Source organism: Alnus glutinosa, chromosome 9, assembly GCF_958979055.1.
Source record: "Alnus glutinosa chromosome 9, dhAlnGlut1.1, whole genome shotgun sequence".
NCBI classification, from domain to species: domain Eukaryota; kingdom Viridiplantae; phylum Streptophyta; class Magnoliopsida; order Fagales; family Betulaceae; genus Alnus; species Alnus glutinosa.
In genome coordinates, this window is record NC_084894.1 from 24,513,287 (window position 1) to 24,528,129 (window position 14,843).

The 14,843-nt window shown below is 37.3% G+C and overlaps 2 protein-coding genes across 2 annotated transcripts; one reads left to right on the plus strand and one right to left on the minus strand.

Annotated features, from left to right (window-relative positions):
• Positions 1–223: 223 nt before the first annotated feature.
• Positions 224–3,571, minus strand: LOC133878343 (ribulose bisphosphate carboxylase/oxygenase activase, chloroplastic-like). Its single transcript, XM_062316868.1, has 7 exons — positions 3,413–3,571; positions 2,710–3,026; positions 2,518–2,623; positions 2,077–2,162; positions 1,494–1,966; positions 632–913; positions 224–498 (listed from the first exon to the last, which is right to left on the minus strand). Exons 1-7 carry the CDS (start codon positions 3,455–3,457, stop codon positions 389–391), a joined length of 1,419 nt encoding a protein of 472 aa, XP_062172852.1. The 5' UTR covers positions 3,458–3,571; the 3' UTR covers positions 224–388.
• A 4,830-nt stretch (positions 3,572–8,401) lies between these two features.
• On the plus strand, positions 8,402–10,426 carry LOC133878368 (L-type lectin-domain containing receptor kinase IV.2-like). The gene has a single exon (XM_062316911.1). It carries the CDS (start codon positions 8,402–8,404, stop codon positions 10,424–10,426), a length of 2,025 nt encoding a protein of 674 aa, XP_062172895.1.
• The last annotated feature ends 4,417 nt before the right edge of the window (positions 10,427–14,843 follow it).

Consider the following 14,843-nt stretch of genomic DNA (forward strand, 5'->3'; position numbering starts at 1 on the left):
TGCTTGAATGTGAAGGTCGACTGTGTCGTTTAAAATAGATCGACCGCGTCTGGCGTCTTCGGAAAACGATTTACGCTTTTCATTTTCCGAAATTTACTAAGCAATTTTTGTTAAACAAAAATCATCTTCCGGTTAACTATTATTTTCGCTCCTACCAAATACCGGAAAATGCCGAAATCATTTTTCAGAAATCATTTTATGCAAAAACAAATAAAGCATAATATGTAAAACAAAGTACCGATTAAGGTAAAATTATATGTTAAATACAACAAAATTAGGAATACTTCCTCGTATTGAGAAAGCAAGCAATACTGGAAATCAATAGATCTCCCACCCTCGTACAGCATTTATATAGCCTAGCATGTCGAAGGCTAGAAATGGCTTAGGCTCAATACTGGCAACTGCCGTTGTCGCTCCTAGCTGTTGGATCAAAGTTACTTGCAGATGGATCGGTGCAACCTTCAGGGACGGGCACATTAATTTGTTGGGCTGCCTTGCCTGCAATTTAGCAATCAATCAAAGTTTAGAACTCGGCATGCATTCGACAATGTCCCAAAAGCTTAAAGCTAATTAAAAGAAACAAATTTAATCATTTAATCAATACTTTAACATAATGACGAGAGGTGCTAACCATAGAAAGTTCCCCGCTTGATCGAATCCTCGTTTGCATCTCCAAGAGCTGCTTGACTCAAGTACTTGTCTGCCAATTGAACTCTCTTCACATTGTCCTGCTCCTGGACAAGCATGGTTCCATACTCTAGGAGCTTTTCAATAGTCATTTTGGGCTGCTCGAAGGTTGGGGGACCCTCTTTTGAGTTAACAAGCTTCTTTCCGATGGTGTCAACTCCAACGCCTGATATCCACTTCCTCACTTCATCATCGTAAACTCGAGCTCTTATGGCACCGAAGAAGTCTGCAGGATGGCAGATTAACTATATGAAAATGCTTGTTTCTTTTATTCCAACATGCATTTCTTGTTAGTGCAGAAATTGAAAATAGGAAATTAAATGCTCCTAAGGTGCGTTATGAGTCACTTTTCTTAAGAAACTATTTGCCCCCCCACCAGTTCTAATGAATTGGTATGCATTAGTTTACAGCAAACACTTCTCCAAGATACAATGGAACCGAAAAAAAATAAGTAGCTTGGTTGCATTTTGCACAAAACGAAACCAAGAAGAGAAATTTTTTTTGTATCTGAAACTGGTTTGCAGTGGACTCATTTATGGTGTCAATTATGCAATTAACATTAAATAACTGAAATCATCATATCGTATGATTGTAACCGTCCAAAAATTAAGCCCCATTGCCAACAAGTGCATACACCCAATTATTGCCCGCTTTAAAGCAATAGCTTTGTGTGAGTTGGGCCTTATAAATAAATACTTTAATTTCATTTTTTCCTATGTTGGACTCTTCTTCTAAGACTCTTTAACCCTAAAAATACTCCCAAACCATATATATGCTAATTTTGAAAACTCTTTTAACATTCTTACCTATAGATTGGCCGGGGAATGTATCAACAATCTTGACGACATCCTCCTGGGCAACATTGTCACTCCTGAAGATACCTAAGCAAACACCAATCCGGTCTTCCCGAGTTGGAGCCCAGTAGAATTTCTCCATACGGCCATCACGAATGAGAGGAGCATACAATGTGGAGAAGTCATTGCCGGTGACGATGATCGGAACGCGGGGATTGTCCTCCTTGTTGTACATGCCCGGAAGCTGGACATTTGTTGGGTTATCAGCAATGTTCATAAGGGTAGCATTCACCATTTGGTTGTTCACAGTGTATTGGGTAGTTCCACCCATTCTGCCCGCACCTGCATCAAGATCATTGATAAAGAGGCAACACATTTTCCCCTTCCTAATGATGTCAGCTGCCTCCCGATACCTTTGCCTGATTAATTTTGCCGGCTCTCCGGCATTCCCACTTTCCAGTTCTCCGGCACTCATCATGATGGGGCTGAAATTTTGATGACCAAGCAATAAAATTTCAGGAAGAAAGCATATTTTTTTTGTTGCAGCATGGATATTATAATAATGAATTCTGAAAGCATTCTGATGTAAGCTCACTTAATTCCCATCTTGGCAAACACAAGCTCACACTGGAAAGATTTACCCTGACCTTTGCCTCCCCAAATACCCAGAATCAGAGGAACCTAAAATGAACATTCAAGATATATAATCATCCAAGCTTTTAGATATAAGTGTTAGTGCAGAAAATATGAAACATAAAATTAAATGCTCTTAAAGTATGTTACAGAGTCACTTTCCTTAAAAAGTTATTTGACTCCACAAATTTTGATCAATTGATATGTACTATAACCCGGGATACGCAACCAAACCAGAATATCCTTAAGAGTTTCTATTCTAGCAAGAGAGAGACACTCATTTTAAAACTTCAAAAGGTTTTGAAATTAAAAAACAATATATATATATATATATATATACTGATTTTGAAAACCCTTTTAACAATAAGAACTTTCTATGTTATACGAGAATTCAGTCACTAACCTTGATGTTAGGCAGGGTCATGAAGTTTTTAGTGATGTGAACCACAAGCTTGTCCATGAAAGCTGGAGCTATGTAGAAACCGTCCTTGGTGTTATCCATGTTGTACCTGAAAGATAATTGGTCACACTAGCATGAATAAATTAGTCCCATCATAAATAAGGAATTCTTTATATTTGATTGTTTGTTGCTTACTGGCGAAGTCCGGTGCTGAGGTATTCGTATGAGCTCAGCACAGCATCGTGTGTTCCACTCCCCATGGGAGCTTGGAAGAGGGAATCAACCATCCCCTTTCCTCTGGTGATGTCTTGCTGGTCATCAGAGATATCATAGGCAAGGCCTTTCCACTTGTCCTTGGAGGTTTGCTTTCCTTCATCGATTTCAGCAACAACCTTAAGATTTCCAGACGCAATTTTCGGGTAGGTGAACCTTGAGCTCACCTTCTTTAAACTGCTGCCCAGGAAGGCTGAGCTCGGGGCCAAGCCTCCAGAACCAGAGCTGCTCAAGCTCAACTGCGTCACAGACAATTAATCGATCTCCTTTAGAACCAACAAACCACATAATTCAACAACATAGTCCCAGATATAATTTCAAACGTGAGATAGATTGAATACAAATTTATTATATATGAACATTTATAAGTACGTATATGGTTTCATTTTCTTCTGATTCACATTCAAACTGACCAAGTTGCAACATATCTAAACAGACCCAGGTCTAAGAACAATATATATATGTCAAAATGCTTCAGTTTCAAGCATTAGCCAATACCTAAAGGACCCATTTGAGATCTTCGATCTACAATAAATTTTGGGGAATAAAGCTAAAGAGAGTAGAATTAATAGCAGTTTTTCAAAGAAAAACGAGAAAAGTAAAAAATGGCGGGAAAACATAGTACCGGAGTTCTGTTAACAGTTCCGACAGTTGAAACCGTGGCAGCCATGGATTGCTGGTGGCTGTGATCAAAGTAATTGAAGTTTGAAACCGCTGATCGGGGCTTTATGATTCAGTTATTGAAGAGCTTTTAAGTGTTTGAAGAAATTGGAGAAGCTGATCCCTTTGGTTTATGGATTCCTAACGGCCACAAATTTCGGATTGGCTTACTGAAACGTGGCAGTCTTGGAGGCAACCGGTGGTCAATTATGGACAAAAGCGACCGTTCCGTTTAGTTGATATTTATTTTCTCCGGTTCGGATACGTAACGTGATATTTAAAAATAACGATTATAAAATTTGTAATTTAAAAAGGCTTTTTTTTTTCTTTTTTTTTCTTTTTTTTTTTTTTTTTTTTTTTTAAAATGTAGTTAAATATATATTAAAATATAATTTAACCTTTAAAATTATACTTTAACGTTTTAAAAACACAACAATTTTATTTGCGATTTGAAAACAAAGGTTTTATACGTGTTCCAATTATAAATTTTTAAAAACGTACTCTCAAACAAACATTTTTTGTAATTTAATTTTAAATTTCAATGACAAATGCACTCTTAAACTAGGATTTTTTTTTTTTTTTTTCCTTTCAGTCACCAAAATTATTTAAGAAACTAATCTGGACGGTAATGAAAAGCTAGATTGAGGTGCTGAACAATTATCACATTGAAACAACGGAGGAAATTGGGTTATCACAAAAGTAATGATTGACACCTAAAAATATGGGTTAAGGATTATCTCAAATTATTTGTTTGAATTTGAGAGAATTCGTGCATGTGATTATAAGATAGGGATAATTACATTTAACCCCCTGATTTATCCACGGTGTGGCGATTTACCCCCCAATGTACTAAAATTGGTACATGACACCCCCGAACTTGCCAACGTGTGGCAAAATCAACCTTCTGTCCAATCGACCGTTCGTTTGGACGGAAAATCGGTCACGTGACTTGGGGAAGGTCTTTGTCTTAAACGATCACGTGACTTGCACGTGACCGATTTTCCGTCCAAACGAACGGTCGATTGGACGGAAGGTTGATTTTGCCACACGTTGGCAAGTTCGGGGGGATCATGTACCAATTTTGGTACATTGGGAGGTAAATCGCCACATCGTGGATAAATTAGGGGGGTTAAGTATAATTATCCCTATAAGATACCACTTAGAAGATCAATTTGACCGGATAAGTGATTAGACAGCTCAATTTTTATCTGATCATGTAAGTTTTATAAATGATCTCTCATAAGCATTTGTTCAAATTTTTTCAAATTCAAATAAATAAGATTATATTAAAAAAAATACAAGACCATATTAATGACTATTTCCGTTTCAGAAAACATGAATAAAGTATTGTATTTTCACGAAATTAATGATCAATAGAATTTTACACAATTAATATGATTTAGAGAGAGAATAAGAACTTTACACAATTTTTAATCTGACACGTTTTTCAAACTAAATGGAGTGGATATAAGTAAGCTCAATCAGCCTTTGCATGAAAAATGGAAATTTCATATTATGATGGTATATAATTATTTGTTTAAATTTGAGAAAATTTAGGTAAGTGATTATAATACACTACTTATAGGACCTACCTGACCAAATAAAAATTGGGTTATCAAACCATTTATTCGGTCAGGTGAGTCCCATAAGTGGTCTTCTACAATCACCTACTCAAATTCTGTCAAATTCAGATAAATAATTGTAGACGATCCTGATCTAAAAAATGGAGTACTTGTCGAATGGATCACTAGCATCAGCTGAATATTGAAAGTCGATAGTCCGAGCCTATGACACACCCTTAAACACAAGCCTAAAAGTGCTACACGAGCACAACATATCGCATTCCTTCATCCCCACATGGCCACGTTTGTAGTAAAACAGTCATAGTGGCATAGGATCGAGATTCACTACAATTTTAAAAAAAAAATGATAGATTCTAAAATTATGTAAATTTAGGTTGTTGCTTATGCCAAATGGCATGAAAATTTACCGAGGTATAAAAAAAATTCTGCCAAAAGATTTTTTCTTCACTTTTAAAGAGACTTCTTCTTTAGTACACCAAAATATATATATATATATATATATATATTTTCTCAAGACCTTTTTACAAAATAAAACACAAGAATCTAATGAAAATATATTTAATTCTCATTAATAATATATCATATTTTTATTAGGTAGCATTTTTCAAATTGTTTAATGCAAAAAACTACGTGAATTCAAGTAATTTGAAAATTTACCATTTCTATGAAATGGTAGAAAATCTTTAGACAGCATGATCTTTATCGATTTCCATATTAATTGATCTCACCATTAATTGGTGATTGATTATCAAATCAATGCTCCACATCTCACTAGTCAATTATAGAAGAAGCGGTTAATGATTTAGTTGAGGTGATATCTACTATTTTGGACCCTAGCTCAGATTTCACTTACTTGACATGTATGGCAAAATCTAAGTCACAAATGTCGTTACAATTATCATCTGTCTGTTCTGAAATTATTTCGATCAAAATTTTAAAAATCACCTCATTTTTAAAGTGACACAAAAGAAACTTCTAACGTTACTCTCTTTTCCACTCTCGGTTCCTTAGCCACCCCTCCCCTGCGCGAGATCGGTTAAGGCTAATTTTGATGTTGCAGCAGTTGTGCTAAGTAACTCCAATGGCAACATTATCTCAGCCATTAACCGAAAGCTGCATTCAGTGGATGTTAGGGGCAGCTCAAGCGACACTTCTTGCAGTCCGATTGGCTACCTCGGAGGGCTGTAATTCTGTATTACTGGAAGGGGGATTCTTTTTTCCCATCATTGCTGATATTCGCAAGCACCTGCTGTTTATTGGAAGATGGAGTGCGCGCCGATTTTCGTGTCCACCACGTACACTGTAAAGTAGGCGGCTTCAAACTTAATTAGTGTCTGAAAAAATTTCCAATTCCTCTTCTTCTTTTTTTCTTCTATTGAGATCAACGGTGGAAAAGATCCCCTTATTTCGTTCCCCAACCTCAATTTTCTTGGTTTTTTTTTTTAATAATTGAATAAGAAAAGAGTTAAAAGAAGGATCATTCATTTTCTTTATTCGAAAGAAAAAAGAAGTGAATAATCCTTAAAACAAAAAATAGGATGGGCTTCTCAACAATAGACCCAACATAAACTAAAATAATGTATAAAAATTACAATACATAAGAAATAGCTCAAACAAATGACTTGATCATCTCAAAGGGCTGCACAAGGCGATTACAAAAGCAAAATGAGCACAGATTAAGACGATTCTATCTAAACCCCCACTTGGAATCAATAGCAATCATCCGAAAGAAGCTGAAGCCGAATATGCGTTGTCATAATCCGATGTAGGGTCCGCAAGAAAGAGATGATGTTTTTCTCTTCACCACAGTAAGTAATGTTTCTCACCTAAAAATACCAAAAAAAAAAAAAAATTGTTTTTTGTTATTTTGCTTTTTTATTTCTCTAAGTAAGATAAGGATAATATTAATAAAAAATAAAACTACAATAGCAAGGGGTGAGAGACCCCAACAAACACCCCAACAAACACTCCAATACAATCATATATAATAGTCAAAGAAATAGATCCAAAATGATCTGGTCCCATAGTTTTTTTGACAAAATTAAAGGCTAATTAAAGAGAGGGTTGTCTTGATGGTGGTTCATGAAGTAATCCAATGGTTGGACCACTGAATCGTCTTTTGCATATGAGATCTTCGGCACAATAGTGTGCACTGACGACGACTTCGATAAAACGATCGATGAAGATCACCTTCTTTGTGTTCTTGGATCAAGGAGCAGATATGCTCCGCAGTAACTCTGAACAAAAGAGAGAATCACTTTCAAGGTGAGAATGGACTCTTGGAATTGAAGGATAAGCAGATTCTAGACGCCATAGAATATATCTATCACATTATTTGTTTATGTTTTGTAATATTCTTTTCATGGGTACGTAGAAGATATTATAGCAATATATAATATACCTATAAAAGACGGATCCTATATATAATCGATTTTGTTGACCAATGATATTAATTTAGACCACTCAACTAACGATAATTTTGCTAAATAACATTCTATTTGAAAAGAAGAGGTCATATCTCTAGGATTTCCAACTACTCTCCTTTTGTCTTTTTTGACATACATATATTGCAAGTAGATGAAGATGACAGGACTAAAAGAAGTTAATTTAATACAGTATCTTATTTAAATGATCCCTTCTCCCAAAAAAAAAAAAAAAAAAGAAAAAAAAAAAAGAGACACTTGGCAAATGATGCCAATTATATCGCCTTGATATTTTGGGCACAATGAAAGCCCATGCATGCAGGTTGAATTTTCGCATGAAACCAGCATCCAAAACTTCCCTTTCTTTCTTTTATCACGCGGACGAAAATTCACTGAAGGTACGTCGTCTACACCCCTGAATGAAATATATTTTCCGAGATTAACATGCAATTAAGCGACTGCCTATAGATAGCTACCAAATGAAATTGCTACCAATAATTCATTGTAAATTTGTAATGCAAATTGATGTTTTACACAGTTAATATTGTTTGAGTATTTATATGGGTCCCGCATGTGTATACACATATTGGCACTGGAATTTTTCTTCTATTTGATTGACTTTATTCCGAATTAAGGTATGGGCAAAGACTATTCAAGAAGGTACGTAGTTCAGGAAAAATAAATTTTCTATCGTACGTAGTTTTAAAAAAATATAAATGCTTTGTTGGTTTCAATAAATGCCGGTCCTCCTAGCCTTTGAAGGTCAATTAACCTTGGAATGAATATTTCAAAAAAAAATCATGGTCAACGTAGCAGTCGGCAAGGGTGGTGCATATCGCCTGTTTTGTACGCGGTTCACGTTTTTTTGGCAACAGGGCGCCCGGTGGTGAGTAAAACGACTTTTCCAATCAAAATTCCAAGTTCTCACAAACTTTCCCTCTTTTTCCAATGGCAGTAGTTCTTAGATCACTTCATTTTCTGATACTTGTCTATGTTTCCTACATTCCCTTGGCCCTTACTCAGGATGTAAACCAGTTCATCTACAATGGCTTCCACGATCAAGCCAATGTGCGTCTTGATGGAATCGCAGAAATCCACAGCAATGGTCTATTGCAGCTAACCAACCTTTCACGCCAAGAAGTTGGTCGTGCTTTCTGTCACTTCCCAATGAAATTCAACACAACTTCATCCGATCTAACTTCATCTCTTTCATTTTCTACCAACTTTGTGTTTGCCATTGTTCCTGAAGTGAAAAACCTTGGTGGTCACGACATTTCCTTCACCATCAGTCCCTCTAGAGACTTCTCCCATGCTCTATTAAACCGTTATCTGGGCCTCTTCAATAATTCAAATAACGGCCTTTCTACAAACCACATCTTGGCCATTGAGCTTGACACTGTTTCAGACCCTGAATTTGGAGATATTACAATGAATCATGTGGGAATCGATGTGAACGGCATGAAGTCAGTTGCATCAGCTCCTGCAATGTATTTCTCCAATAAAGAAGGGAAGAATATAAACTTGGATCTCATGAGTGGGAATCCAATGCATCTTTGGATAGACTATGATGAAGCTGAAAAGTTACTGAATGTAACTCTTGCCCCAACCACAATCCCAAAACCAAACAGGCCTCTCTTGTCAACACACATCGACCTGTCTCAAATTCTCTTGGAATCCATGTATGTTGGTTTCTCTTCAGCGACAGGTACACTTGCAAGTGACCACTACATTCTTGGATGGAGCTTTAATAAAAGTGGACCATCACAAAGCCTTGGTGTTTCAAGCCTTCCTCCACTTCCCCGAGAGAGGAAAAGGAAAGATAAACCAAGCCTAATGATCATGACTGTCCTCATAGCAGTAACACTTGTGCTGATAACCGTCATCGGAGCTGCTTACATTTTGAGGAGGAAGAAATATGAAGAAATACGAGAAGATTGGGAAGAGGAGTATGGCCCCCACAGGTTCAGCTATAAGAATCTCCACAAAGCAACCAAAGGTTTCAAAGACACAGAGCTTCTTGGAGAAGGAGGTTTTGGAAAGGTTTATATTGGAACACTTCGTTCGTCTAATGTACAAATTGCAGTAAAGAGAATCTCCCATGATTCCAAACAAGGGATGAAGGAATTTGTGGCTGAGATCATTAGCATGGGAAGAATGAGGCATAGGAACTTGGTGCAGCTCTTGGGTTATTGCCGGCGAAGGGGAGAACTCCTCTTGGTGTATGATTATATGCCCAACGGAAGCCTTGACAGGTTCTTATATAGCAATGAAAAAACAAACCTTAACTGGGTTCAACGATTTCGAATAATCAAAGGAGTAGCATCTGGCCTTCTTTACCTCCATGAAGAGTGGGAACAGGTTGTTCTACACCGAGATGTAAAAGCAAGCAATGTTCTTTTGGATGCTGGATTAAATGGAAGGCTGGGAGATTTCGGCCTTGCGAAATTATACGACCATGGTACTAATCCCCAAACCACCCGTGTGGTTGGGACTGTAGGTTATTTGGCTCCGGAGCTTACTAGAACAGGGAGGGCGACCACTTGCAGTGATGTCTATGCTTTTGGGGCTTTCTTGCTCGAAGTGGCTTGTGGAAGAAGGCCTATAGAGCTACAGGCTGAGGGACTGCTTGAACAGGTGTTTTTGGTTGATTGGGTCACTGAGTGCTGTAGAAGAGGAGCTATCCTTGACACTAGTGATCCCAGATTGGAAGGTAATTATGTGGTGGAGGAAATGGAAATGGTTTTGAAACTAGGCCTATTTTGCTCACATGCAATACCAGCTTGTAGGCCTAGCATGAAGCAAGTGGTGCAGTTTTTGGATGGTGATGCTGATCTGCGGGAATTACCATATTACAGTGCTTATTTTGGTGCATTTACAAGTAATGAATCATCTGATTTCATGTCAGTTCCTTTTTCCCAGGCTTCTGCTCCTTCCATGTCTAGCACTGATTCAATCCTGAGAGGCGGTCGTTGAATTGGCTGTCTCATGCTATATAGGTAGACTACCAGAAGATCTCGGTGATACTTGACAACTCCTCTGCAGATAACAATTGTGAAGACAGTGATAGCGAATAAACTGTAGTCTTCGTGTTTGTATACGTTACAATTGTACACTTCTATCTCTTCTCTTTTGTATACGTTACATTAATTGTAATCTTCAAGGTCCAATTGTAATTTTCGTGTATGATGAAACAAGCTTTCCTTATGCACGTTCTCTTCCACGTGATTCTTCGTTGACATCAAATTTACGTCTCGCGCCATTTGATTGGTTGTAAGAGCATCTTCAATAGATTAGGCAAATAATTTATAATAGTTAAATTTGACTATTATGAGCCATTTTTCGTTTTTAGCCGAATAAGTAAAATAGATTTATTCCTTTTAATTAGATTAATAGTAAATAGGCTATTCTGTTTATTCACTATTTACACTACAATTAAAGAGTTTTTTTTTATTATTTTCTCTTTCCCTTTTCTTTTTTCTCTTTCTCTCCCTATTTTTTTTTTACACTTTTTTTCACATAAAATAATATTTAAATGCAAGTAAATAGTAGAATAGAGAATATGTTTAAGAGAATATATATAAAAAAAAAAAAAGTAGCTAAAATAAAAAATTGTACTCTATTTTAATTATTATTCTTGGAGATGCTCTAACTAGGGGTTGAAACTCAAGAGGAAAGTAAATGGCAACATTAAGGAATATAAAACACGTTTAGTAGCAAAGGGCTATCATCAACCATCCAATGTGGACTTTGAGGAAATTTTTTTCCCAATGGTCAAACAAACCACCATTCGGATCTTTTTTTTGTTGGCTATTTTTTCGGGCTGGTGCCTCAATCAAATTGATGGTTTTTTGAAAGGTGGGTATTTATGGAACAACAGCCTAATGATGGTTTTTTGCTTCTTCTTCTTTTTTTTTTTCTTTTTTTTTTTTTTTTTCATGTTTGTAATCATTTACTGATTTCTCATTCTCATATGAAAGATTTGATCAACTGCATATATTATTTGCAAATAATTTATCGTAGTTTAATTTATAGAAATTTAGCTTGACAAATGTTGCTTATGAAGTAACTTTTGTTATTTACTCTAAATTAAAATCTAAAAATGAAAAAAAAAAAAAAAAAAAAACTGTGTGTTGTGTTACATGAATGATTTCTCGAACACGCAACATGATAAATTGTTGGGAGCCGCTTCTATCCGAACCATTTGTAAAACCTATTTTTTACGGCCTCCAATAAAACTTTGACACATCAGCTAAACCTACTAAATAGAATAGGAATGAAAGCAGCCAATCCATCATCAAATTGTGGCACTTTTATCTTTTCCCCTTATGGTCTAGCCGGATCTGAACATACGACCCGTTCTCAGCTATCGACGACTGCTGCGACCAGCTCCACCCTCACCACTCTGGCTAAATTCAGCCTCTACCACACGACCGGCTCTTTCTTCTTTCTTCTTTCTTCTTTTCCACAATATTCACTACTACTGATGATACTTCGAGAAGTTCAAAGAACTGAAATTACACTTTCCTTTAGACCATGCAAAAAACTGTTCCCAAGTAAGAATTTAGACTACGCTTTGAATCCATATAACAAAATCAAATGTGAAACTCATAGTTTGAACGATTGCGATAAATTTCCTAAGAAGAAGACTCTTTCTTGGATGATTGGGATTTTCTGTTATGATTCTTCCATTTCTCTGAGAATGAATCAAAACTGAAGGGCCCTCCAAAGGACGACAGGCTGATAGTGGTTGCCTTAGCTGCTAAAGGGTTAAACTGGGATGGGGCTGACTGAGGCTCTACTTTCTCAAAATGCACAAATGATCTTCCAAGGGCTCACTCCAGATCCAGCCACTAGCCCTTGGTTGTTTGTTACAGGTCTGGTCTCTCTCTCTCTCACAACTTCCACACAACCCAACCAAACAAGAAAACCAATTTAAGATTTCTCACCCCATTCGGCCATCTCTAAGTAACAAGTGAAGCATCAAACTCACCCAAATCAGCCACCCTACAATCGACCATGAACCCCATCTCAACAACAATCAACAACCCAAAGAAAACCCAAAATCAAAATTCCCAAATCGAAAAAATCAAATGGGCTTTCAATCTCTCTCTCTCTCTCTCTCTCTCTCTCTCTCTCTCTCTCTCTCTCTCAGTTCTCATCTACGAATACGCCGGTGGCTCCATGGATTCTGACGACAATTAACTTTGGCGGAGAGGTGGGGTGGTAAATGGGTTGGTTCTGTTAGAAGGAAATGAGAAAAGTAATAATCTGGTGTTTTAGTATCTAGTCATGTATTTGGTGCTTTCTAAGTGATGTGTCAAATGCTTATCGAAAGTTGTAAAAGTGGTGCTTTACAGTAAATCCGTATCGAAGGTAAATCCCAAATGGTTAGGTTTTAAGGGAACCTAAACCTTAAATTCTGAAGAAACTTAAATCTTAGATTTTGAGGAAACCTAAACTTTTTAGTGATGCAGGACGAGACAAGATTAATAATTAGGTCTTTAGGTTTATTTAAATTATTAGTTTTATTTGAATTAAATTATGGGCTTGACCCAAAGTTTTAAGTTATTTGTGGCCCTTAGCCCAAAGTTAGTCACATTAGGATTAGGGTTAGGGTTTAGTCTATGAGCCTATTTAAAGACAATATTCTATTATAATAGACAGATTATGGTAGAATAAAAAAATATGTTTGTGTTTTTTTGAGATGCAATTTCTCTTATCTTTTGGTGGTGAGACGCTGCCAAAACCAGTGAGACTTTGGTTCAACCTATCATCTTCGTTATTTTGGTGAGATTCTAAATGAACGTAGATTTATTTTTATTTATGTTATTTTCCTATCCACTGCTACGTCAATTTGGTATTAGAGCACAAGAATCAATTGTTTTCTCAAACAATTGACGATCTGCCGCACAAACACAAAAAATTAAAAAATTAAAAAAAAATCCATCATCGCACAATTGTTCGTTGAACCAACCCATCCTTAAATCACTACAGCCATACTTCTCCCACACCAATTGTTTGTACCTTTGCCTCATCCAATCGAAGACAGGCAGCCCAAGACCCACCACCGTATTACAGCTCCATGGCTCACACATTTGGCCACCCAGCACCTCCATGTCGCCCAAACGAGATCCTCTGCCACCAACCCGAGACCTTGAGGCACCGCCACCTGCTGGCCAGCGTCATCCCACCACCCAGAGAGCGCCGTTCGCACCCCATACCCCACCGTCCTCACGACTCGCGTCATCTGATCCCAGTGTTTCCGTGAAGTGTCGAAGAGCCAAAAGAATAAGGTAGATGGGTTTTGTTATGTGCTGGAAAAAAAAAATTATATATACAATAAAATTTATGGTACAGTATGTTTTGCTAACTTTCTTAGTTTTTGTGTCTTGAAATTGGGCCCATATGAGTACGTGAATGGCCGAGCACAAAGAGTAGTAGATTTGAAGAATGACAGCCTACAATGGTGAGACTCTATTGTGCTCACAATAGGAAGATCGTGAGACTCAATTTATCTATTGTGTTTGTGAGTCTTCTTTGGTTTGAAAATCTTCAGCTCGTATTTCGTCTTCCTTTGAGTATGCAAAGTGGTCAAGTATCAAGAGTAGTAGATCTGAAGCATAACAGCCTACAACGGTGAGACTCTGTTGTGGTCATAGTAGGAAGATCGTGAGATTTTATTTATCTATTGTGTTCGTGAGTCATCTTTGGTTTGAAAATCTTTAGCTCGTATTTCACTTTCTAAACTCGAGGTCGAGTTCTTTTCGAAGAATAGGAGAATGATGTAGGAAGAGACAAGGGAGCTGTTTGGCAACCAATTCCCACTAAAATTCATTGCCTTTTTGCTCATCAGCAACAGTATACACATATGACAATTCTAGAAAAAAAAAATCCTGTCAAGCTGCCACACTCAATTCCTCAGCTTTGAATTTTCTTTCCGTTGAAAGCTCGGTCCTCCCGCCCAGCCCATTTTCCTCAGATTTCTAATGTGTGCCTCATCTCTTCTCACGACTTTGAGTCTTTCGTTCTTCAGTCTTCATGCCATCACACGCTCAGTCCCTTCAGATCTCCATCTCCTCTCTCTTAGTCGCTTCTGAAAATTAATCTCCTCTCTCCATATCCCCTTAGTCACAGGCGAATAAAGGAAAAGCCTGTGAGATTCCCCATTTTCGAGCCAAACGCCATCAACGCGCCATGCTCTGTGATTCAGACAATGGGCAGAGATTTGTGACCGTTTCCCCATCAATTTTTCCCCTATCCTTCCTCACCTCTCTCCATTATTACCCTAACCACCAACTTAATTCCCCTCTACACTTAAGTCGACGGAAATCTATTATCAAGATCTCTCCATCACCTCCCAAGAATTCGGTTTCTGGGCTCTGTGAACCAG

Coding starts and splice junctions, on each gene's coding strand:
- LOC133878368 (XM_062316911.1), top strand. CDS start 8,402: ATGGCAGTAGTTCTTAGATCACTTCATTTTCTGATACTTGTCTATGTT.
- LOC133878343 (XM_062316868.1), bottom strand. CDS start 3,457: ATGGCTGCCACGGTTTCAACTGTCGGAACTGTTAACAGAACTCCG. Junction 1,967..2,076: donor TTTGCCAAGATGGGAATTAA/GTGAGCTTACAT, acceptor TCAAAATTTCAG/CCCCATCATGATGAGTGCCG. Junction 914..1,493: donor ATTCCCCGGCCAATCTATAG/GTAAGAATGTTA, acceptor GCCATCCTGCAG/ACTTCTTCGGTGCCATAAGA.